This window comes from Poecile atricapillus, chromosome 8, assembly GCF_030490865.1.
Source record: "Poecile atricapillus isolate bPoeAtr1 chromosome 8, bPoeAtr1.hap1, whole genome shotgun sequence".
Classification (NCBI taxonomy): domain Eukaryota; kingdom Metazoa; phylum Chordata; class Aves; order Passeriformes; family Paridae; genus Poecile; species Poecile atricapillus.
Window position 1 is genome coordinate 22992872 of NC_081256.1, and position 23719 is coordinate 23016590.

General features: G+C 47.8%; 1 protein-coding gene across 7 annotated transcripts in view; it reads left to right on the top strand.

The window, feature by feature from the left end:
* TNIK (TRAF2 and NCK interacting kinase) overlaps positions 1–23719 on the top strand; it is a 151497-nt gene that overhangs the window by 100991 nt on the left and 26787 nt on the right. For 4 of the 7 annotated variants that reach the window (XM_058843723.1, XM_058843728.1, XM_058843724.1 and 1 more), the window contains 8 exons: positions 2195–2370; positions 3958–4024; positions 4843–5047; positions 12963–13073; positions 13540–13626; positions 14911–15111; positions 19806–19970; positions 21612–21851. In XM_058843723.1, coding sequence (XP_058699706.1) covers positions 2195–2370; positions 3958–4024; positions 4843–5047; positions 12963–13073; positions 13540–13626; positions 14911–15111; positions 19806–19970; positions 21612–21851 — 1252 coding nt within the window. The remainder of the gene's footprint in view (positions 1–2194; positions 2371–3957; positions 4025–4842; positions 5048–12962; positions 13074–13539; positions 13627–14910; positions 15112–19805; positions 19971–21611; positions 21852–23719) is intronic. The other 3 variants (XM_058843725.1, XM_058843727.1, XM_058843729.1) reach the window with 2 other exon arrangements.

Sequence of the window (23719 nt, forward strand, 5' to 3'; positions counted from 1 at the left end):
CTTAGCTGGAGGCTTTTGGGCCTTGCCAGGATGAGTCCTGGAATTCTGCAAGCCCATCCCAGGAAGAGTGGAGGTGTTTGACCAGGCTTTTGGGGTGGCTCCCTGGCAGTCACTGGGCTGGTTTTCACAACCACAGGTCACAAGAGCAGAACAAAATGGAGAAAGGTTCAACTTGAGTTTGTCCTTGCTTTTGTGCACAGCAACACATAAATAAAAGTACACATAGGCAGAACATCTTTTTCCTTACATGTAAAAGTAGTGAAGGGACTCCAGCCCCATTGGGGGCAAGTCTGGAAGTCCAAGAGAGAACACTGGCATGAGAGCCTGCCCTCAATTTACAATTGCAGAGAGGAAAATAATTTTGTTGCTTGCTAAATCCTCAAACTAGCTTTTAAAACAGTGCTGTACTCCTATGAAATTAAAGTCTTTGGTGTATTGTTTTCTCTCCCAATTAAAGCCAGCCAGCAGTGAAGCTTTATTTTCCTCTTCCCCTGTTCACAGGCAAAATGAACTCGAACTTTAGTGATTTTGTTCCCATAAACCTTCTCTAGCCCTGCATTGTAAAAGACATGAAACCTCTTTGTTAATGAGGTGATATTTGCACTGTGATACCACTTTTCATCCAAGCAGCTGCAAAGGCTTTGCAAACATTGATTTAAGCTTTACAAACCCCAGGAGCTGGAGGAACGTGTGTTTCAGGAAGGTGGGCTGACCTGGGCCTGGGGAGGGGATGAAAGGTGTGGTGGAGTCCTCCTGGATCAGAGCCAAGGAGAAAGCCCTGGTCTTCAGCTCCAGTGGGGGCTGAACTGTGCCACTGGACAGGCTGGTTTGTTTGAGAGAGGAAGATTTTGGCAAATGCAGCAGCCTGAGCTGGAAAATGGATGGGAAATTCCTTTCCATGGCTGCTCAGGCAGCAAAGGTGTCTTAGGGCATCACAGGGCACTGGGGCCCCCATCCCATCACTTCCAGCAGGATAACTTTTCAACTGCTTCACCTGTTCTGTATTTGCACATGCTCTGGACCACACATCCAGGACTGGAGTCCCTCCAGCTTCACACCAGCAAGGGAGAATCATATTTTAGAAGTGTATTTTTTTTGAGCATCACATCAATTGTCCCTTCTGGGTACACTGAAACACTGCATTTCTCAAGGCAAGGTGGGGAAGGCAGATTTGCTCATTAGCAAAGCTGGAGGGAAGATTTAATTGGATCCAGTGGCATATTTTATTTTTGCATCTCAATTTGTATGGATTAGCACTTAAAAGATAAATCACTTTTAGTCTGACAGCTTAAAAGTAAAATCCCTGAAAGCTTATTGTTTTACTTCTAATGCAATTCTGTAGTATCTGTTGGCTTCTGACATTAATTTATATTCATTTTCTTATTTGCTAAAGCAACATAGACTACAGTAGCCTGTCAACATCTTCCTTTTTTGTAAATCCCTGTTCTCTTGAGTTTATAATGTGGTGAAATTAGTTAAAGGAAAACTTTGGCTATGCAGCACTTGAGAGACTAAGACAAATTTGTATATTAAAGATTTGGCTGAAACTGTTTTAGCTGAGATTGAATTGTGGGCAGGGAGGCTGTGAGGAGGGCAGGGCTCTGGTCCCATCTCTATCAAAAGAGAATGTCCCCTTCTCTTGGGTCAGGGAGTCTGGGGTTTGGTGGCCCCCCAGCCCTGGTGAGTTTTGATGATGCTGAGAGGGCAGGGAAGGGCTGCCAGCACCATCACCCAAAGGTTGCCTGAGCTCTACCAAACCCTGCAGTGTTGTGACTTAAATCTAAAACAAAAAAAAAACCAAAAAACAAACGAACCTAGCTTGTCCCACTCACCTTCACAAAGATTCATCTCTTGAAACTCTGCCCAGGGGGCTGTAAAATATGAGAAGCAATCCACTCAGGCATTGTGTTGATATCTCTGTGTGTTGTGTCTTGTTTCTACCTGCAGTTTCACAGGTTCAGAGGGAAGGGAGTACAAACACTCCCTTGCTTCTTCTTGGTTGCCCTTGGTGACATCTTGCTTTGGTGGTTCTCTGGTCATACTAATGGTTCCCAGCTTTTTGGATAATGAGTGAGAACTGAGAAAAATATTCTCAAATACCAACAAGTCTTTTTTCACTTTCTAACGTGAGAATTGATATATTTACATACATTTACCTGTTATTTCTGTACCTTTCTTCCCTGTTCTTGACCAGGTCTAAAAAGTTTCAGTCCTTCATTGAGAGCTGCCTAGTGAAGAACCACAGCCAGAGACCAACCACGGAGCAGCTGATGAAGCATCCCTTCATCCGAGACCAGCCCAACGAAAGGCAGGTCCGCATCCAGCTCAAGGACCACATCGACAGGACTAAAAAGAAGCGAGGAGAGAAAGGTCAGTGGAGAAGAGATGAGGGTTTGTGGAGAAGAAGCAGCACTCTGAGCAATCCTTGAGCTCAGATATCCCTGTCTGGGCAACCCATGACCTCTGCCACGTGCTGGGGGATTGCTAGTGCAGAACAAGGCACATCCATGCAGGTGAAGCATGTGGATAAATGAGAGGGGATTGGGTTGCCCATGGTCTCACTACCAATTCCCCTCTTTCAGATGGCTGAGTTTGTTTGCAGTCTCATTAAATTCAATATGTGACCCTCTGTGTGACCACGCCTCGTGTAGTTTTGGGGACAGATTGTTTTGTTTAGTTTGATTCTTCTCAGTCACTGAAATGAAAATAAATACCTGTAACTAAACAATGGCTGTTCATACAAAGCAGACAGGTGACTGTCATTAGAATTAATCAGTGTTTTTAATTTATTATTTTTTCCTTAATGAAAAATTATGCCTTTTTTTAGTCCAGGTGGTAATTTCCACATGGAACATCTAAGCTTTGATTCATTAAAGCGTGTGTATAAAATTTACGTTTGCATAGATCCGTGCTGGCGTGTGGGAGGGTGAAGCTGCTAAGCTGAATTTTCCTCAGCTCATGTATTTCATGCCAAGTGTGTTGATCTACGTGACATCCCTGCAGCACCAGCAATGAGCAGAGCTGTGCAAACGAGCATTCAGATAAGACCCTTGCCCCAAAGCAATTCCGCTGACTAGGAATAACCTATTAAACTGAATGTTTTCAGTGAACTCTCCAGACCCTATCAAAGTCCTCTGCAAGAAAGATCAGATAGCAGAAGAAACTTGTTAAAGTATTCAGCTGCTTGTGAACTGAATTTTAATTTGAAAGCTCATTTGTAGAATCCAGCAAATTAATACGTTGCTATTTCTCTTCTTATTGGTAGCGGAATTAATTTTTCATGCGTACCTTCCAGCCCCTTGTAATAGATTTCACTACAATCAAAACAATAAAATGGGATCCCAGTGAAGTATTAAATGTGTTTAGTCTGGCAAATGAAGGTTGGACCCTAGAGATGGAGAGTAATTGGATAAATGCAAGCCTTTCTTTGACTGTAATTCCCTTCATCCGATAAAGATGATATCCCAACAGAAATTGCAGTATGTAACACAACATTGCAGTGAGCTTTTATGTAGATATCTTCATTGCCTGGAAATTACATGGATTTGCATAGGAAGAGCATATGTTTAGGGAAAGAGGAGCTGGAGCCTTCAGAGTCTTGGTTAAATCCCACTTTCCTGTGACTGTGGCTCCAGTAGCTGGTGGTGCGACTTCTGTTGCAGAACCATCCTGAAGAAGAGGGTCACTCACTGTCATATGGGGATAAATTCTTACTTTGTGGATGCCCATCTTTACATCAAGGGGCTGTGTTTGTCAGGGCTGCTGCCCACTGTGCTGGTGCTTCCCTGGCCTTGTGGCCCACATAAAACCACAAAATGCAGAGCAGTAATGCTGCTTATTCTTGGTCATGCGAGGTAAAGAGAATTGGCTGTTCTGCCTTCAGAGCTCTGGGGTTTTCAGCCACTGGAAAAACAAATGAATCCTGCAAAGGGCACTGATGAGCAATTCTGTTCCTAGATGAGACAGAGTACGAGTACAGTGGAAGTGAGGAGGAGGAGGAGGAAAATGACTCTGGAGAGCCGAGGTAAGAATCAGCATTTCATTTGTGCCCTTACATCCCTTTAGCTCTGTATAAAATCAGGTTGGATTATGAGCTTATATGAACTGGAAATGGAAAAAGGACAGTCTGAGCACTGAGTCCTGTTCCCTGGCAGAACAGAGGAAATTCTCACTGCCGGGTGGTGCGTGGGTATAAACTGCTGCTCTGGATCACCCTAACCAAAAGCTGGGGAAGAGAACCCCATTGCCCCTGGGATCTGAAGCACGGCATCGTGCTATCATGGGAATGTGGATATTGAGATGTGGAAAAATGTGAGGTGAAATTAAAAACTCTTTAAAATGTGGCTCCTTACATCCAAGGGTAACTCCCTGTTTCCTTGTAATTTTTCACCATGAAACCTCCCAGGTGCTGCTGCAAGCACCATGGGGCTGGAACTTTCTTTGGTGACATTTTTCAGAGCTGTTGTAATTAGTATCAGGTTATTCCATTATTTCACTGAGATAATGTAGTATTTTAATAGCTGGCAATGATTCATGCTAAATGTGCTTTGTGCACAGCTAAATATAGTGTGTGCCAGCCACTGCAGCATCAGAGGCTTTGGTTAGAAACTTAATGTAAAGGAAATCTTTCCTTTACAGTGAGTAAATGACCGGTGAGCCATGAGCAAAGCTCTGTCACCCTTCTCTGGCCCTTGCAGGCCCCCATCCCTCCATCCACTGCCCAGACTCTGTCGGGATGCTGTTGGGATGGAGGGGAGAGGAGCCAGGCTGGAAAATCGCACAGGGGCGAGAGGCTCAAGGCTGCAGGGAGGGGATCTTCTCTGATGCTTCTCCTGTGTGCAGCTCCATCCTGAACCTGCCCGGGGAGTCGACGCTGAGGCGGGATTTCCTGCGGCTGCAGCTGGCCAACAAGGAGCGCTCGGAGGCGCTGCGCCGGCAGCAGCTGGAGCAGCAGCAGCGCGAGAACGAGGAGCACAAGCGGCAGTTGTTGGCCGAGCGGCAGAAGCGCATCGAGGAGCAGAAGGAGCAGAGGAGAAGGCTGGAGGAGGTAACTGGCCAGGCCTGAGCTGCTTTTGGATGGAGCAGCAGGATTTCTGGTGACAGGTCCCAAGGGACTGTTCTCAACCTGGTTTAAGGTCACCTGCTGATCTCTCTAGTCAGTAGCCCCAAACATTTTGTTACACTGGTCAAGCCCCCCTGCTTATCCTTTTGGCATAGCCACCTCCAGCCACTCTCCCCACCATAGCAAGTGTTGCCAACTTTTGTGAAGGTAATAGAACTGGTTTGCTATAAATACACCCTTGGGATATCAAACATAAAGGGGTCCCTTGAAGTACTGAGCAGATTTAACCCATGATTGGGGTGACAGCTGTATTCAGTTGAGGTGGGCAATCCAGCATCTGTCAAGTTCATTATCGTTATTTGCTCCTGTGGACTGTTACAGTTGAGAAGAAGCTGAAAAGCTCCATTTGCCCTATCCATGGTTCTATGTGCCATTTGTGTCCCATTTAATCCCTAATTTCAACTTCAGTCCTTACAGTCCTTGCCAATTACAATTTCTCTTGCAGGGGGAGGGGCAGATGCCTGCCTGACTTGTGCAATGATCCATATGTGCCCTGAAGGATAAGATTTCATTACCCTTGTCTTAACATACCAGCCACAAATGCAATCGGTCATAAAATTATCCACCCCATTTAAAATCCAGCTGCAGGATTTGACTGTGTGACTTTGGGTGTCCCTGAGCTGCTCAGCCTGGCCACATGCTCTGGAGGAACTGCTCGCTTTTGCTTTAGCTCCTGGTTCTTGTACTGAAAAAGTTCACAAAAAATAAAGGGGCTTTCCCCATCTCTTATGCTTTTTTGATGGGGTTTTGCAAAAAGACACCCATTGCCTTGCCCTGAACTTAGCCCAGGTGACTCATTGAAGTGTTCATACATTGAGGGTCATTAAATTAGCTTTCTGAAGAGGTCACCAATATGTCTGATAAAAGGATTTGCAGTAAATGGACTATTAAGAGCATCCACTCCATTAATTTGCATGAGCAAGAGGTCTATTATGCTGGTCACCAGTCTCTCCCTGTACTGGGTAATGCCTCAGGCCAGGGGCACAGACAGGAAGGAATTTCAGGCAGCTGATGATGGTATGGCCCCTCTTTGAGGTGGTCCTCTGAGCCCCTCCAGGCAAAAATCAACACAGGCAAAGCCCAGGCAAAGCATTTTTTCAGTCTGGTAAATATGTAGGTCTGTGTTCAATACTATGTGGGTCAGGCTTTGCTAGACCCCTGCACCCAACCCAAGGATGGCAAGCTGCTTTGGGAGAGGGCAAGGTTTGCACATAGATGGAGCCTAAAATCCCCTGCCCCAGTGGATGTTTGTGAGGACTGTTGGGAGGAAGCCTGGTTCTGCCTTTGTCCCAGCCTGCTTGCTGCAAGCAGTACAGAGCAGAACAACAGCAGAATAAAAGTAGACACCAGATTAGCTGCAATCCTGTAATGAATACAATGCTTGCTGCTGTATTAATATGTTCTCTTCACATAGAGGAAAAATTGTTCTCTCTTTGCTGCTTCCCAGGCAGGTTTTGAATGGAGGACTAATCCTTTTGCTAAGCTGGAGAGCTCTGCCTTGAGCTACAGAGTTTCTGCCTTGCTGGGCCAGGCTGTGCTAGGCTGTGCTCAGTCCCCTGGGCTCTGACAGTTCCCTTCTGTTGTGTCCCCAAGTCATTAAAAGTTAATGCCATCATAACCAGGATTAAAACCCAATGCCTTTTCTAGTGGCTCTGAACAGCCCTGTTGGGCTCTTCACCCACTGCCTTCTTCCCAGCTGCCTTACAGCTTTTGGACCTCAGCTGAAAGGGAGAGATACGCTGGAGCAAAACAGGCCAAGAGGTGTTTGTAAGCTCCTGCCATGTCAGAGGAGTAGGGAAAAACAGGAGAGTTGAAGAGCATCCTCTGGCCTCTTTGATGTGATCAGTCCCATGGGCTCAGCCAGGATCAGGGCAGATGCTGGGGCCACCTGGCAGCTGTGCTAGCCCCAGCATCTTCTCAAGTGCCCATTTCCTCAGGTCCATCTGGCCAGGTTTAGCTTCACCTGCATCCAGCCACAGAGTAAAATGAGCTCTGTTCTCTATTAGACACCGTTCGTGTGGTGAGCAAGGAACAGCTGAGTTGCTGTGGTGAGGATTAAAGCAGAAGTCCTTGAAAGAGGTACAGACCTTCTGTTGCAAATGTGGTGGGTTGTGGCAGTGGTGAGGACAGATGCTCCCCAGCGTGGCTGGCTGTGGCTTTGCCAGCTGCAAGGTGCCCTGAGTCTGCAAAACCAGAAAATATGTAAATGCAGAATTAGCAAATAGAGTTTCATCGCTGCTGCAGGGATATAGTTTGGTCTTTGCCTTTCCCAAATATTTTGGGCCAGACAGAGGTAGCCAACACCAGCTGTCACAGCTGTGCTGAGTTTGATGTGGCTGCCCTGAGGCTCCCAGCACACTGCATGGATGTGGAGTGCTGCTCCAACACTTGTTTCCATCCCAGAAGCACCCAAAGGCTCCAGCAGCAGCCAGGCTGCTGCTTTGGGCCTCTCTGCTTTTTCCTACACCAGCTTCACACTAACTTTTGCTCATTACTCTTGGCCAGGGATTTATTTTGGTTAATGGGAGCAGGATTTCTTCCATGCTGCTTTATAGTCTGACTAAGATGGGGTGTGCCTCCAGCAGGCAGCACTGGTACCAGCAGATCTCTGGGGGAAGAGACCAGTGGAAGACTCAGATTACTGTTTTCAAAATAAATTTGACCTTTAATACACAGTAGAGCAGCTGGGACAAATAAACCCTTGGAGTTGGTGGCTTTTGGGTCTCCTAAGTCAGCCTGTTCAAGCTGCCAAGCATATTACTGTGTTTACAGAAAGAGCTCCTACTCATCATAAGATGTCATGGAGGTGTCCAGGCTGAGGGAGTGAGTTGGCATTTGGGCCCAAGTGCAGCTCCAAAAGGACTGACAGAGAAGGGGATGCCAAGCTCAGAAATGCCTGGACTTAATTTGTGCTGGAGATGCACAGCAAAAGAGCTGAAGAAAAGCCTTAGTGGGATAATTGGGCCCATTCCTCTGTCAGTGCAGACCTTCAGGAGGTTGGTTTGATGGTTTTCCAGTGCTGTCTTTAAATGCTGGCAGGGGTAGAGCTCCTACCCTTTCTCATGTCTCATCTAACAGAGCTCAGAATGAAGGAATCTCATCTTTTCTGTCACCTTTGTCTTCCTAAATGGGGATTTCTGAACATCTCACAGAGTGCCTGCTGTGTTAGGGCTTTTTGGGGGAAATCCACCATCTCCTGATGTTGCTCCAACAATAACATCAAATGCATATAGAAAAAAGTCAAGTGGGGAAGTCTTCTGGTAGTCTCTTTATGGCCTTGGTGCCCTCGAGACCTGCTGCCCTCCTTTGCGTGTCTCCTTGCATCTGTTGGACACTTGGGCCTCCTTTTACAGGAGCTGACCAATTTCCTTCTCTGAGGCTGAATCTTCTTCCACACAGCCAAAGAGATTCAGATTTGCAGCTGGTTTTAATTGCAGTGGAAGTAAAAATGCCCAAGCTAGCTTTGAAACCAGGACTTTCATGGGAACAGAGTTGCAGCTTTGTTTTCCCTTGTGCAGAAAGTTGGTCTCATGAATTCAAAATGTGCACCAGAACTAACCCTCAAATTAGAGAATTAAATATCAATAGATCCAACAGCACTGCAGAAAATGTTTGTGTCATGCAGAAGGGTGAATAGGCTTGAATATATTTTAATTTTTCCCTATATATACATATATTAGATATATATAGTTCCCTAATCAGCCTTCCATTTGTTGCTGGCACAAAACGAGCCTTGATGCACTGGTTTAACCACCGAAACTCCAGCTGAGCTGTAGGAATAACACATCCTGGGGTCAGGAGCCTTAGGAATCCTGCAGGACAAATCTCTGTGTAGACCCCTTGGCAGCAGTGGGCAGATGGAGTCAGAAAGGGCTTTATATAACCTCATTTTTCTGCCATATTGTGAATTTTTTTTTTCCTTTCTAGGTATAAAATGAAGGTCAGATCATTACAGGGACTTGTACAAGGCAAATCTAAGCATCTTGCTGTTTTCATCTGAGCTTTCAGTTAGTGCATTTACAGAGTTGGATATTCAAGGGGTAAAAAATTGCTGAAGCTCCCGTAAATGTTAACCAGCAGACTAGAAACTCTTATAAAGTAATGCCAAAAATAATCCAGCAATTAATGATAGGTAAATTTAGGTTAACTAAAATGGTGATTTGTTATTTTCTTCTGCATGTGCAGGTGTCCTGTAGCTTGTAGTAACCTTGTCATTAAGATGACAGCTCCCTCACAGCTGTGTGGTGCATGGGGACGCTGCAGTGGTCCCAGCAGCATTCCTGCACCCATTTCCAAGGAGAGCTGTGTTACAGGCATGAGCTAAACCTCATGTCTCTTGTCTCTCTCATTTTCCTTTGGTCAGGAAGCATGTAGGGCTCATAGTTTCTGAAGCATGAGATTTTTCCTGCATGGGGCATCCCTTCATGGTGATCCCAAGTAAAAACTCTGCAGTGGTTCAGAGCAAATCAGATCCCTGTTTGCTGTGGTGGGAAGTTCTGACCCAGTTTCTCTTCCAGTGGGAAACACCTCTCCATGCTCCAGTGCTTGGAGTGTCAGGAAAGATGATGTTCCAGCCACAGTCACTCTTTCCCTGGTGGCTCAGATAAATGAGCCTGTCACAACAACGCAACCACCTAGAATATTTGTTTTCATTTGTCACTTGGAATTCCCCTTCCGCTTCTTTCCTGGCTCATGCTGGTGTTTGGGAGCAGCAAGCCAGGGTTTCCAGGAGCTTCTTCTTGCAAGTGTCAGTGCCTCTCGGAGCTCACGGCATTCGAGGGGTGGCTGCAGCTCTTTCATTGCTCGTAGCTCAGGATGTGTCTGATCTAGCAAAGTGAGCTTGCTCTTTGAAGTCCTTGTTTCATGCCAGGCCTCCAAGGGCGTTTCCACCAGAGGTTTTGCCTTCGTGTGTCTTCTCTCATCAATATTTAAAACCTGTCATATCTGGTGCAGCGCAAATAAGATCCCGTTCTGGCTTACAAGCGGCTACATATAGCTTTACCTGCAGAGTTATATAAATGCAGTCCTAATTAATTGGTGCTCTTGCCTTGCATGAATAATGGATCTGGATAGTGTAAATACAGTAGTTTCAGGCTTGGAGAAATGTGGGAAGTGTGCTCTTGCAGTGGGAGGGGGAGGGCAGAAAACAGGGAGAAAAGGAGGCAAGGGAAGAGAGATCTTTGAATCTTTCTTTTTTTCAGTTTCTACATGCACTTGTTTTCAGCTGCATCTCCCTGATCCAAATCCCTCCTTCAAAAATGGTTCCCATCATCCTAGTGCTTGGGAGACTGGGGCATTGCTGGAGGCTTTGCCCATTGCAGTGCCAGGTCCTCGCCAGATGTTTGCCAGCTGCTGCAGCAGGGCCAGGGTAGGCAGCTGATTCAGCCCTGCTCTGCTGGGTGCAGTGTTCAGCTGAAGGTGCTGGTAATGCTACCGTGACAAGTGACCTGCTTATAATGTGACCTGACAAATGTGCTGTGGAGCTGGAGGGAAGTGCTGCGCTCCTGGCCTCTAGAAATGTGTGTGTTGGATCCTGCTCAGAGCCTCAGCCCCAAGAGCCTGGCTGCAGCAGGGTGCAGGGGGCCTTTAAGTATCCATCAAGCCTGGCTTTGAAGGAGGGGTGTACCTGTGGGCCTCCATTCTCATTTCTGGAGTTAAATAGGCTTTTAGAAGGCTGGTGGTGAGATGCTGCCTTGAAGGAAAGGGGCCAGAAGTGAGGCAAGCTCACTGGGGGCCCAGGCTACCCAGGAAGGATGGTGCACTACTCCCTCCTTGGGAAAATTGCTTTTGCCTCCTTCTTTGGAAGGATTTGGATTTGTTCGCCCACTAGATTGGAAATGAAGACCATTTTGGTGATTTTTATTTAAGAAATAGCTGTGGAATTCAGGGCCTTGCCTCCTGCCAGCCAAGCCCAGCCTACACAATCATTATGTGCTTTATTCAGCAGCGTGATAGTTTAACTAAAAAAGCCAGCCATTAAAACCCCCCCAAAACCAGTGTGACACAACTGTGACTGGAAGCTTAGAGTAACATTTATTCAACACATTAGTCTGAAGATCTGTGCTTCAGAGGTCATGGGAGCAGTGACCATCACCTGAGGAGGTCAGGGAGCGCTGGCAAAGCCAAGAAATCCTGTATATCACCAGGAGGCTGCAGAGTGGCCATGTCCTGGTGGTGAGCCCTCTGCAATTCCCAGTGCAGGGCTCCAGAAGCGACAGCCAGGCCCAGATTCCCCTGTTTCCAGCGAGGACAGGCACACACAGAGTAGCACATGCATCCCCTGCGTGCGTGGGCAGCGCGAGTGACTGTGCCTGGCGTGGGACACACCCGTGTCTGGTGCTGGCAGGTTATTTCAGGCTGGATGCAACTTCTCCTTCCCTGAGGCGAGTGGAACAGCTCTGATAAATGTGGCTATAGGTGGCACTAAAGCTGTGAGGCAGCTCAGGGAAATCATTGGAGTCCATGTGGATGTTATCTGTGAGGTGAGGAGGCAGCAGGAGGACAGGCAGTGGCTTCTGATGGAAATGTTGGGGTCTTTAAATGTTTGTTCCAATATGTGTAGATAGATCTATCTTCAGGATATCTATCTGCAAACATATCCATAGATGTGTATCTCCACAAAAACACAAATATATAGAATGTGGAGGAAAATACAGTATCTTTATAGGTATCTACAGATAGCTACAGATTTTAAATCCGTCTGTACAGTGCAGGTTCCCGTGGAGCAGCAGTTTCACACGGAGGCATCTCGGTCTCTGGAATGCTCAGCCAGCTCTTTCAGCTGCTTGCTCCAGCCCTCCCCACAATTTAGTGAACGCATGGCATTGCCAGCTTCTCCCCGACAGCGTTCCTGCTGCAGTCTGCTCAGCCACCGTGTGTCGGCAGCGGGAGAGGGAAAAAAAAAGGAGAAAAAAGGGCCAGGCTTCTGCTTCAGCAAGAGCCTTCCCGTTGGCATGTGGCTGCAGCCAGGAGATGATGGAGATGATGGAGTCAGGGCAGGCAGCTCCAGTGGCCAATGCCGGCATTTGAGTGCCCTCTGCCGATGCTGGATGTGGTGCTGCAGTGAGGGCAGCACTTGGCTGCCAGCCCCTGCTCCCAGGATGGTTTGGGCAGCTGGAGGAGTTAGGCTGGGTTAAAAGCAGGCGTGTGGGGGCTGCAGGTGTGCCCAGGGTGACTCACAGCAGACTGTAGGTTATCAGCACCCCAGTGCTCCCCAGAATGCTGTCAGCAAAGGTGCTACAGGGTGGAGCAGGCAGGGATGACCTGAGAATAGCAAGGGAAATCCTATCCTGCTTATTTGGCGCTTCAAAAAGGAAAAACCCTTAGATTTTGAGTCTTCCTTGTTGGTTTCTGGTCTCAGCAAACATAAAGAGGGATGCATTTCCCTCTCAGTAGGCAGTAAGTCCTCTGGTTCTCTCCCTCATCCTCATGGGTGGGTTTGGGGCTGAGATGTGTGTTACCTGTAGGTGATGGGCTCATGTTGCTCCCAGGTGTCCAAGGCCTGATTAACCCCCTGGTTGGCCATGCTGGAACGTGGGGACCATGCACTGCCCCCATGGCTTCATCTGCAGGTGGGAGAAGATACAGTCTGGTCCTGCCTAGGAGGATGCTGTGGGCTCTCCACAGCTGGTGCCAAGCACCAGTGAGTGAGGATGGAGTGGGATCAAGGAGTCCCTCTACCACCCAAATGGACCAGCCTGCTGGCAAGGCATCTCCTTGGATGGGTGGGAGCGTTCTAGGTCTGTGGGCAGGAGAGCACCCCAAAAATTATGAGAAAAAGGATTTGGAGATCCCAGGGAGAGAGATGGGGTTGCTGACCTGTACCTCCTGCCCCCCACAGCAACAGAGGCGTGAGAAGGAGCTGCGGAAGCAGCAGGAGCGGGAGCAGCGCCGGCACTACGAGGAGCAGATGCGGCGGGAGGAGGAGCGGCGGCGTGCAGAGCACGAGCAGGTAACGGCGTGGGAGTGGGGCCATCACCTTCAGCATGGATTCCTCTGCCTCTAATCAGAGATTTTCTTGTAAACACTCATTTTTTTACCACTTGAGAGCAAATTGCTTAATTGTTAACACTGCGTGTGTCGCTTTCACTGCTGTTGTTTATTTCTGTGTGGATCCACTTGCTGGCCCGCAGATGTGAAGGCACTTGATGCAGGTTTTCCACTCCCGCTTGTTGTTTGGGTCAGATTTTTTTGTTATTCTTGGGTAATGTTTGCTATTTCCCAGTGGTTTCCGTTCTTGTAGAGTGGTGGACACCCTGGGCTCCTCGGGCAGGGATGGCGGGCACCCGGGCTGATGGATCAGATCACTTGGGTGGGGCAGATGCGGGTGCCCACCTCATTCTCCTTCCTCTCCAGAAATACTGGCTCTTTCACCTTCTCTCTCTTTTTCCTTTGATCCTTGCTGCCCATGCCTCCAGGAGTACATCAGGCGACAGTTAGAGGAGGAGCAGAGACAGTTAGAGATCCTGCAGCAGCAGTTGTTGCAGGAGCAAGCGCTACTTCTGGTAAATGGGAGGCCACGGCCACGCTTGCTGCTTTCTGCCCGTGTCGCGTCCGCATGCGCCCGCGTGCACCCGTGTCCCCCCCAGTGCCTCCTGACGTGCCCAGACATGGGGGACACCGCTGTCACCACCCTACCTGGAGCCTCCTGTCCCCCTCTGTGGCTGCAGCATGCCTGGATCCCCTGTTCTGCTCGAGGCTGGGTCCCCTCATGGTGCACGGCTCTTGTTGCGTCCCCTCTGCAGCATTGGTGTGTGTGTGCCCTCGTGAGAGGAGCAGCCCTGGCTGCTGCTGTGAAGTTTTGGAGGTTGTTTGCAGCATGTTGGAGTGTGTTGGAGCTCCTGTGTGCCTGCATCCATCAAACCCACCGTGCCATGCTGTTCTTCATGTTCTGAGTGAAAGCTTTTGTTTCAATTTCCTCGCAGGAACACTGTCTATTCCCTCGTGTGCTGTTTGCATTCTAGATGTCCTCTTTTTTATTTAATTTGGGTTTGAGTTATCCTTTTTACTGCTGGGAGCTGTTACTCTTGCTGCACTTTCTTCTAATCTACAGGGGTTATAACTATTTTTTTTTGTCTTGCTATTTTATTTAGGAAAAACAAAAGCCCTCACACAAGCCATTGCCTTTTAGAAGGACTTCTCAGAATTGTTTACTCCTTAGAACTCAGAGAGATGTAGGGATTCAGAAAGATCACATAGTTGGCCTTGCAGTCTGGCTCTTCCCAGGGTCAATTAATTGGTCATACAGAGGAGTTTGCTTCAGTTGGGTTTTGTCTAACCATAAAACCATGAAATAGTTTGGATTGGAAGGGACCTTAAAGACCATCTCTTTCCAACCCCCTGCCATGGACAGGGACACCTTCCACTAGACCAGGTTTCTCTGAGCCCCATCTTGACCACATGATGTTTGGCACCTCATTGAATTGATCCTTCATTTTTCTATCCAGAAGAACCCGGGCAAAGTCAGTGGTAACTCCAAAGCAAACATCAGCCCTCAGTGGGTCTTGCAGGGTTTCCCTGACAAGGCAGCACTCACATCCCCCATTCCTACCAAACAGGGCATTTCAGTGCCTGCAGACATCACTGGCAGAGTCACAACTCTGAATTTGTTGGCTCTGCTGTCTCTCCTTGGGGATGCTTTACAGCTCAGTCCCCAAAGCCTTTCAAATCAGTGAGCTCTGCCAGCAAACAACCTTTCAGATGCTCAGGCCCCATTGTTGACCCAGACAGACAAATCTGCAGGTTGCAGGCTGGCCGGGCACCTTGTCACTGCGTTTTCTCCTGGGCAGGAGTACAAGCGCAAGCAGCTGGAGGAGCAGCGGCAGGCGGAGAGGCTGCAGAGGCAGCTCCAGCAGGAGCGGGACTACCTGGTGTCCCTGCAGCAGCAGCAGCAGCAGCAGCGGCAGGACCAGAGGCCAACAGAGAAGAAACCCCTCTACCATTACAAAGAAGGGATAAATGCCAGCGAGAAGCCAGCGTGGGCCAAGGAGGTAAGGGAGAGCAGGGAGGGTGATGGTGCTCGTCTGTGTCTGCAGGGCTGGTCTGAAATACACACAGCAGGTTGTGCTCCACAGGGTGGGGATCCAGGAGATGCCATCAGCTGTGCTGGGAGCACTCCCAGATCAGTGCAGTGTGCGTGTCTGTGTGTGTTTGTACAAACAGGGAGAGTTTTTTCCATGAAGGCATGCCAAGAGGAGAATGGATCCCTCCTGGAAGGGTTCAGCCTATCTGGGGGCTTGTGGTTGTAGAATCATAGAATTTTAAGGGTTTGGAATGGACCTTGAAGATCATCTCATTCTCCTTCCTGGCATGTCCACAAGTCTGCAGGGGTCAGGGGTGAATGCAGAGAGGGTGATGGTTGTGAGGTTCCTTGCTGAGCCCCAATTCTGCTTAGTCAAGGTTTGGGCAGCTTTTCCCCCCAGGCTTAGGGCTGTATCCCTTGGGGTTGCTCTTTCCTTACTTTTTCTCTCAGGCAAAAAGAGGGGGTTATAATAGTTGTGAGATCTTGAATATTTATTGCTAATCTGAATAGTCTTGAATAGATTAAGACATGCATTGTCTGCAGTGTAGATTCAGGATCATGTGCAAACTCTTTCTCCTTAATCTCTTTGTGGTGGCTCCAGTAAGACTGGTGCCTGCTCTTGCTATTAATTTTTTCTAAAGTTCTTTTTTGTTTACTTTTGTAACCCTACTCCTGGGCAGAAAGATCTTTTAATAACTTCCTTATTCTTCCTACTAAGCAGGAGCACTGCTTGGTATCCTTTAGTCCTGGCAGACATGTGATGTGCATCCAACATGTAGCTGGTCTTTTCTCTTGACAGTCCTCAGCTGCATCCACAATACCTGCAAGCACTGAATGCTGAAGGAGTTCAGCTTCCTGTTGCTAGGAAAAGGGCAGCGATACGTTCTTGGCTTTTCTGAACCATCACAGACATAGATATGGGTTTCTAAAATTCATTTCACCTCTTTACACACTCACTTGGACTTTTCTTTTGTTACCTTCAAATTCAGTCTTCTGTCTCTTTTGGTGGCAGTGCACCAGGTGATAGATTTTCATGGAGTTGCATCATTATTCTCCAGTCCTTCCAGTAAAAGGTTTGATAAGTGAGATTGCAGATGAGGTGTTCCAGATGTGCTGAGCTGCCTCTCATGGGAGAGGCTTCCACCTGGGTGGTGCCTCTGCAGTTTTGTGCAGAACTGGGGTTCTCTTATCCATCTGCTGGAGTGCTGAGAGTAGGTAATGGGCAGGGCAAAGGGAATAAACTCTGTCTTTTTGTGCCCAGTTTTGAGTAAACTCTCTAGAACATTGCTAAAGTACTTCTGACACTCTCTGAAAAAACTTAAGCAAAGATATGTAGAAAGGAATATTATTTTTTATCTGGGGTGAAGGAGAAGAGTGCTGGATTTAGCTTTCCCTTTCAAACACAAAGGCCCATTTCTTCTGTTTCATGGGGCTGGCATCTTTTTGATGCTGTCACTGGAAGCAGGACATTGGGAACTGCACAGTGTGTTAATAAGAGCAGCAGAACGTGGCCTCTTACCCTTTGCCAAAATCATTGGGAAGATGAGGTTTCCTGTTGTTGGGGAACTTCTCCAGCTTCCACCAATTAACTCTCCAAACCATTTACTCCTTACCTGTGTCACTCTGTCTGGTTTCTAATTAAATGCTCCAAGCTGTGGCATCTTTTCTGCTGTTTGGAGCAGTAGTTTGATGCACTGCCTCAGCAAAGCACCCTTGGGAATCTCCCAGAGTGATTCCTCTTGCCTCCATCCCCTTTTATCTTCTGTTCAGTCCTACTTTTAAACACAATTCAGGTACTTTGCTGGATATATTGAAGGCCCACCTTTGCTGGCTCCACAGATAGATTTGTGCTGATACTTAATGAGCCTACCATGGTTCTTGCTATAGTTTAGCAATTTCCATACCCAACCCATGTATGCTAATTTAACAGAAATATTGAGACTTTGTTTTCCTGTGGGAACAATGAGAAGACAAGTCTGGTGCTCAGCCTACAGTTTCTGGGGGCTGTGCAAAGCTTATTTGGATATTTCCTGAGGATTTTGCATTATATCCCATACTGGCCTTGTTTTCAATGCTTTTTTTGGTCTCAAGTCTTCTCTCTTAGGAGTTTGATCACCACAGCTGAGCTCTCCTCATGCTGTGCCTGTCTTTGGTTTTCACAGCTCTCCTTTATGCACACATTTTCCCACCTCACTCATTTTCACAGGGTGACCCCAAGACCCTGCAGAAGTGTGGGATAAAGCATCAAGGTGAGGCTGTGGCCACTCACACTGTGGTCATGTCCCTGCATCCCCTGCTTAAGGGACTGGCCTGTTGCTGGTGACAAAGCTCTGGGTGAGGAACCAGCCTGTGCTGCATCTCTCACAGTTCCCCAGAGCACAGTCAAGGATTTCTCTGGATGCTGAATGAGACAGTCTGAGCAGACAATCCTGCCAAGACACATGGATGCACATTCCCTTCTCCTGCCCTTTCTACTCATCTTCTTGTTATCCAGGGTAATCCACTGGAAGTTAACTTGGGAGGTGGCTTGTGTGCTGTCCAGACCTGCCCTGTTTGTCCAGACACATCTCTTATAATCATGGACTGTTCAGGCTTTTTTGGAGATCATGTTGGGACCCTCTGGTGATCCAGCCAGGGATGTGGCATTAGCACTCTGAGCTGTGGTCCTGTAATTAGCAGCTCCCTTTGTTACTGACTTTTCTGTTATGAGTCAGTATTTGCTAAAGCAGGTGTTGGAGATAGCCAGGGAAAGCTTGGTCAGCTGGAGGATGGGTTTGGGCAGGATTGTACCACACATGACTGTGCAGAAAGGAGGGGACAGGTTTAATCAGACATTTTCCATATGGTAGCCGGCCCCTGTGATGCTTTCCCACTGCTCAGAGCTTTCTTGAAAGAACTCAGGGCTCAGCTGTGCATCACAGGCTGTCCTATTCTCTGCAACAGCCAGTGCCCACAGTTCCTCCTTCAGTCCCCATGGCTTTTATCCTGCTCTCACCTTGAAGTGATGTATTGAAACATTAGCAGCCTTCTACTGGGACTGCACAGGCACTGCTAAGGGTGTTTCCTGTTCTGGGCAATCTTGAGTTCAATTAGAGATGGTCTGTACTTGAGCAATGATGAACTCCTGAAGGGTTTTGCTGCTTTTTCCCCATTTCTGCCTAATAGTGGAATCAGTAGGGCCCCACCAAGCACAGCTGGACAGTCCCAGGAGCATCTGTGGCTGTGCTGGTGCTACAAGGTGCAAGTGAGGAGATACTGGCAGTGCGAAATCAAGCACCTTTCTCCTTCCCAGTACCCAGACATCCCCATTTGATCCCTCTCCTGCCTTCTCCTTCACACCAGCTTGTGATCCTCCACAATCAGCTGCATTTTAGGGCCTGGCATTGTGCCGGGGAGCTGCTGGAGTGCTCAGCAGCGGCTCCATCTCCGCCTGTTGTTGTTGCTGCCGAGGCTTGGCTGAGGAGGAGAGGGACTGGAGCAGCCTGTGACCCAGCACTCGTGCTGCTGCTCCCTTTTCAGAGGGAGTTCTTCCCACCCTGCTCCCCTTGTCATCCCTGTGTCCCCTTTCTTGGGTACTGCTGAGCAGAGCTCTGCACGGCCCCTGCTCGCTGGTGGGCAGTGCCTGGGGAAGTTGTGGTCACCTTTTAGGACACAGCAGCAGCCCAGGTGGCCCCTCATGAACTTAGAAAGGAAACAGTCTGTAACATGAGTTTCTTACATAGATTTTACTCTGTCTCATGCTCAAGTCTCTGAAAAGGATTAATTTTTATTCATATAATGGTTCTTTTGTTTCATGAGTATTTGCTTAAAGAGTTGTGATTCTTTCCAAGCAAACCTGTTGTAAAGATTGCCTTTTAACATGGCATCATCCACGGTGGAATCGAGACATGCTAGGGGTATTTAACACTTTGATAACACATAAATAAAACACACATCAGATCTCAAGGTATCAAAAATTCTGCATAGCATATGCTGCCTGAATATCAATGCACAGCCTAGCTGCAGGATGGCACGGCTGGGTGAGCTGCAGCCACTGTGTTCCCATCAAGGGTAGCTGAAAGCAGTGGGCTTTGGGTTGATGTTCTCTCTCAGTAAAAGAGGGTTTTCCCCTCCCATACATGACAAGGTGTCTGGCTCAGTAAATTCTGATCAAAGCCAGCAGTTTTCTGGCTGCCATGTTTATTCTTTTATTCAGATCAAACAAAACTACTCATTGTGGTGTTTATAACAGTGAAGGAAAATGGTCCCCTTGCTTAAAGATCCATTTGAGAAGAAGCAAGAGCTTCTCAGGAATCATCTTCTAGTAACATCTCTCTGAGGTGTGCTGCCTTTTCTTTATTTTTTTCTTTTTTGTTTCTTTATTTTTCTCCACTTCATATTCAGAAATGAATTAGGTGTATAAATTCAAGCAGTCCTTTTCATGCCTTTAAAATGCATTTATTGCAGAGTTTGATGGATAACTTGGATTCCGTGATCACAGAATCACTTAGGTTTGGAAAGACCTCCAAGATCATCGAGTCCAACCTGTGACTGATCACCACCTTGATCAAACAATAGGATATACCTAAAGAGAAAAGAGCTTTCAGTGTGTTTATGCATACATTGGATTTCCATTGGAAATGGGCTCTTTGGGGCGTTGACCCCTCTCCCCATGTCCCACAGGTGGAGGAGCGCTCCCGGCTCAATCGCCAGAGCTCGCCGGCCATGCCCCATAAAGTGGCCAACAGGATTTCTGACCCCAACCTGCCTCCTCGGTCCGAGTCCTTCAGCATCAGCGGCGTGCAGCCAGCCCGGACCCCACCCCTGCTCCGACCCGTGGACCCGCAGGTAATGGTGCTCCCCCACTGCCAGGATGCTGGGGGTGCTGGTAAGGAAACAAGGAAGAGTGGATGGAAGGGAAATAGCGTCTGGCTCCCTGGTTTCTCAGCCTTAAGCATATTCATGAGTAAGAGCAGCATCTACATGCATGAGTGTATTCCTCTTGTCACCTCCATGTGTTAGCAACATCACGCTGGTTTATACCTTCCTTTGAAGCATCACGTACTGGTTACTGCTAGAAACAAGCTGGAGGAGTAGGAGGAACTGCTGCTCTGGTCCAGTGCAGCCGTTCCTCTGATCCTCTTTGGATCTGGTTTACGTAAAGAACTGAAACCACAGCGCCTGGTACAAAAGATCCGGGATGCTTTGATGCTGAGGATCATCAGAAAGAGGTTTTGCTTTCTTTGCTGCTTTGATTCAAGGTTTTGTTTTGGTTTTCCATTGAGTTGACATCAGTCACAAACACATCTGGAGAGGGCATAGATCACCATGACTATCACAGAGGAGGGGCATCTCCCAGCCATGAGGTCTGCAAGTACTCTGCCACCAAAAGCTGTAGGAGTGTCAGTGCTGGCTCTGGTCCAGCCCCTGGAATTGCTCCCACAGATCCACAGACTCCAGCAGGGATTTCAGGGAGAAGTACAAAGCCTTTGCTCCAAGTTCAGCTGGGCTTTCTATGGAATATGTGCCTACTAAGTGCCAGCCAGGTGTGGCACCTCCAATACAAAGCCAGCTTTAAACAAAAATATGCAGGCAGGAAAGCCCTGAAACATACTTTCTCTGTATGCATTGGAAAAGTGGGCAAAACCCCACTTGACTGTCATCCCTCTGACTAACCAAAAAATTTTCAGTGACCTTCTTGCCATCCTATACCATCAACAGCTCCAAAGACTTTTGTTTGGCAGTAAAATACTCTTGAGAGAGTTGTTTGAAGCCCAGAGCCCCGTGTCAGTGTGTGTGTGCATACACGTGTACCCGTGAGACGTGGACACATCCAGACATGGATGTAGAAACTCCAAATAAAAGTCACAACCCTGTTGTATCAAAGGAAAGCAGCTTCACAGAGTCCTGGGAAGAAGCTCTCATTTCACAAACTGTAACCTTGTGATTTTCTCACATTTCCCAGAACAGATGTCAGTATTCCTTAAACATGGAACCTGTAGGGCTATCCCATGGGGGCCACCGAGACCTATGGAAGCTCATGCCTCAAGATATTTTTTAAGCCATCTATGCCTCAGAATTCCTGGTGACTTTTTTTTTAATCAGTTGTTATTTATTATCGTTTTCTTTTTTTTTTGTTTTTTTTGCATTTTTAACATGGAAAATCCATGCCAAACCTCATTAGTACAGCCACAGAGGTGCAGGGTAGGAGCTGGACTTGGGGCCAGCAGCAGCAGAGCCTGGGGCGGGCACGGTGTGTGCGGGAGTGTGATTTTTAACAGATCTTGCATTGAAGCGATGTAAGTCAGAAGTTCCTGAAACCAAGGCAGTGCTGATCTCAGACCAAGGGGTCTTTTCAGTGCATCCAAAGTGCTAATCAGATTTTTTTTTTTCAAAATCAAATTTCGAAATTATTTTTTTATTCCTTTTTTTTTTTTTTTCCCTAACCCTCCATTTTGACTGATAGTTCTGTTTTGACTTGGTGCTTAGATTCCACATCTGGTCACTGTGAAATCCCAAGGAAGCTCCTTGTCTGGGTCTCAGTCACTGCATGAACAGCCTGCAAAGGGACTGGCTGGGTTTCAGGAGGCTCTGACGGTGACCTCTCACCGCACTGAGATGCCAAGGCAGAACTCGGACCCCACCTCAGAAAACCCTCCTCTGCCCCCTCGCATTGAAAAGTTTGACCGAAGTTCTTGGTTACGGCAGGAGGAAGACATTCCACCAAAGGTAACACAATCACTCCTCACTTTCAGCACGTCAGAGGCAATCCCAGAGCTGAGTCCCTCTGGCAAAGCAGAGTGGGCAGGACTGAGCCCACCCCGAGGCTCTGCAGCGGGTGCTGACCTGCCCAGGGGCTTTGTTTCCTCAGGCAGGGTTTGCAGGACATGCTGGGAGCTGCTCTTGGCTGCAAAATAGCTGCAAAACAGCACTGCCCTCCAGCAAAGAAAGTTCTCGAGCCCAGACAGAGGCCAAAACAAATTAATCTCTTCTTTCCCTTGGATAAAAAACAACCTTCTGCTTAAATAGAATTATAGGAACATAAAATTTGTCATACTCAATAAGACAGGTCCTTTTTAGTCCAGTACCGTGCCTCCAGTTGCGATCAATATTTGATGGAAGACTTGTAAGGGCTCCAGCAGCTTTATACATTCATTGACATTTTGGCAGTGTCTGGCAGTACCTCTTTAATTAGGATTCTTCTGGACCAGTATTTCGATTGTGTTGTTTATACACCTTCACTTTGGAAGAATTATAACTTGGCCATTAAAGTTCCCCTTACAGTGAATCAGTGCTCAGCCAGGAGGATTTTTACAGAGGAAAAATGATTATAAATTGATTAGTGACAGGGAGGCAGTATTTGTCCCTGATTGAGAGGCAATTTTTCTGTGTATTTACAAAGTGAGTGACCTGCCTTTTTCAGAGCAAAGTCACAGTCACCAGGTAAGCCTCCCTGTGCAAGGGATTTGTGGTGGTGTCATGGGTGTTAATGATGCTCCTGTTTCTGCTGTCACCAAGCAAGAGGAGACATCAGTGCTCTGCTAAAGGGAACAGCAAGCCAACAGCTCCTGGAACTGTCTGTGTGCTTGGCTCCTCCATAGTGCAGGAAGGTGGCTGCCTGGTTTTAACCTAATTAAGAAAAAGCCCCTGCAATTTAATGTTGGCTTTTGCAATGAGTCCTTTGAGAAGGACGCTCAGCCACAGCGATGCCCTGCGTGGTGAGACCGTGGCTGCTGGGAGAAAAGCTCTTCTCCAGCACTATGCAGTATTTTCCCCTTTGGCTGAGGGAACAGGGACTCTGGAAGGGCCCCCAGCAGATCACATTTAGGGCTGTTGTGTTGGCAGCACCACCCATGAGGAGCCTGACTTCACACTGGACTGCCCGAGGTGAGTTTGAGGTGTTTGCAAACAGGAATGAAAGGACTGCCCCGAGAGGCAGGACCAGCTGTCTCCGTGGTCCAGGGTCTTGTTTCTGCCAGTGCTTATGGCTGGATGCTTCAGAGGAAGGTGGAAAACTCCCCAAGTCCTGACTGCAGAGTACCCTACCTGGAGGGGAGACTGCTTTGTACTGAGACAAGCTGCAGCTGGTGATGCTGCAGTCTAAAGCATGGCCAGCTCTCTAAATCTTCTGTTAACTAATGTAACCGTGTGTTTATTCTTAAAAAAAGCCAAGCCTAATCCTTTTTCTTGCTAATTCTGACAAGCCCTTGGTCTCTGTGTTACCTGGTGCGAGGTATTGAACGGTGAGTATTGTCTTGCCTCTCCACATCACCTGAGGTGCTGGGGGATGAGGCCACTGCACCTGTGGCCATGCAGTGATGCCAGAGCTCCCACGGGATGGGGCAGAGTTCCAGAGTTATCTGTCACTGCCCCTCTAGGCTGTGGTTGGCTTTGGGTGTTCATGCTGAGCTGTTCTGCCAGCAGCAAGGTTTTGGCAGCAGAATCTGAAGCTCAGTGAAGGTCACAGCGCTAAATCCCAGTGTTAGGTGGGTCAGTCTGGGTCTTCCCACTGTCAACCCCCTTGTTTGTCCACCAGTCAACACCTTCTGTCTGCTGGCATGTGTCATATCTGAGCTAGATAGAAAACCTCCATTGTG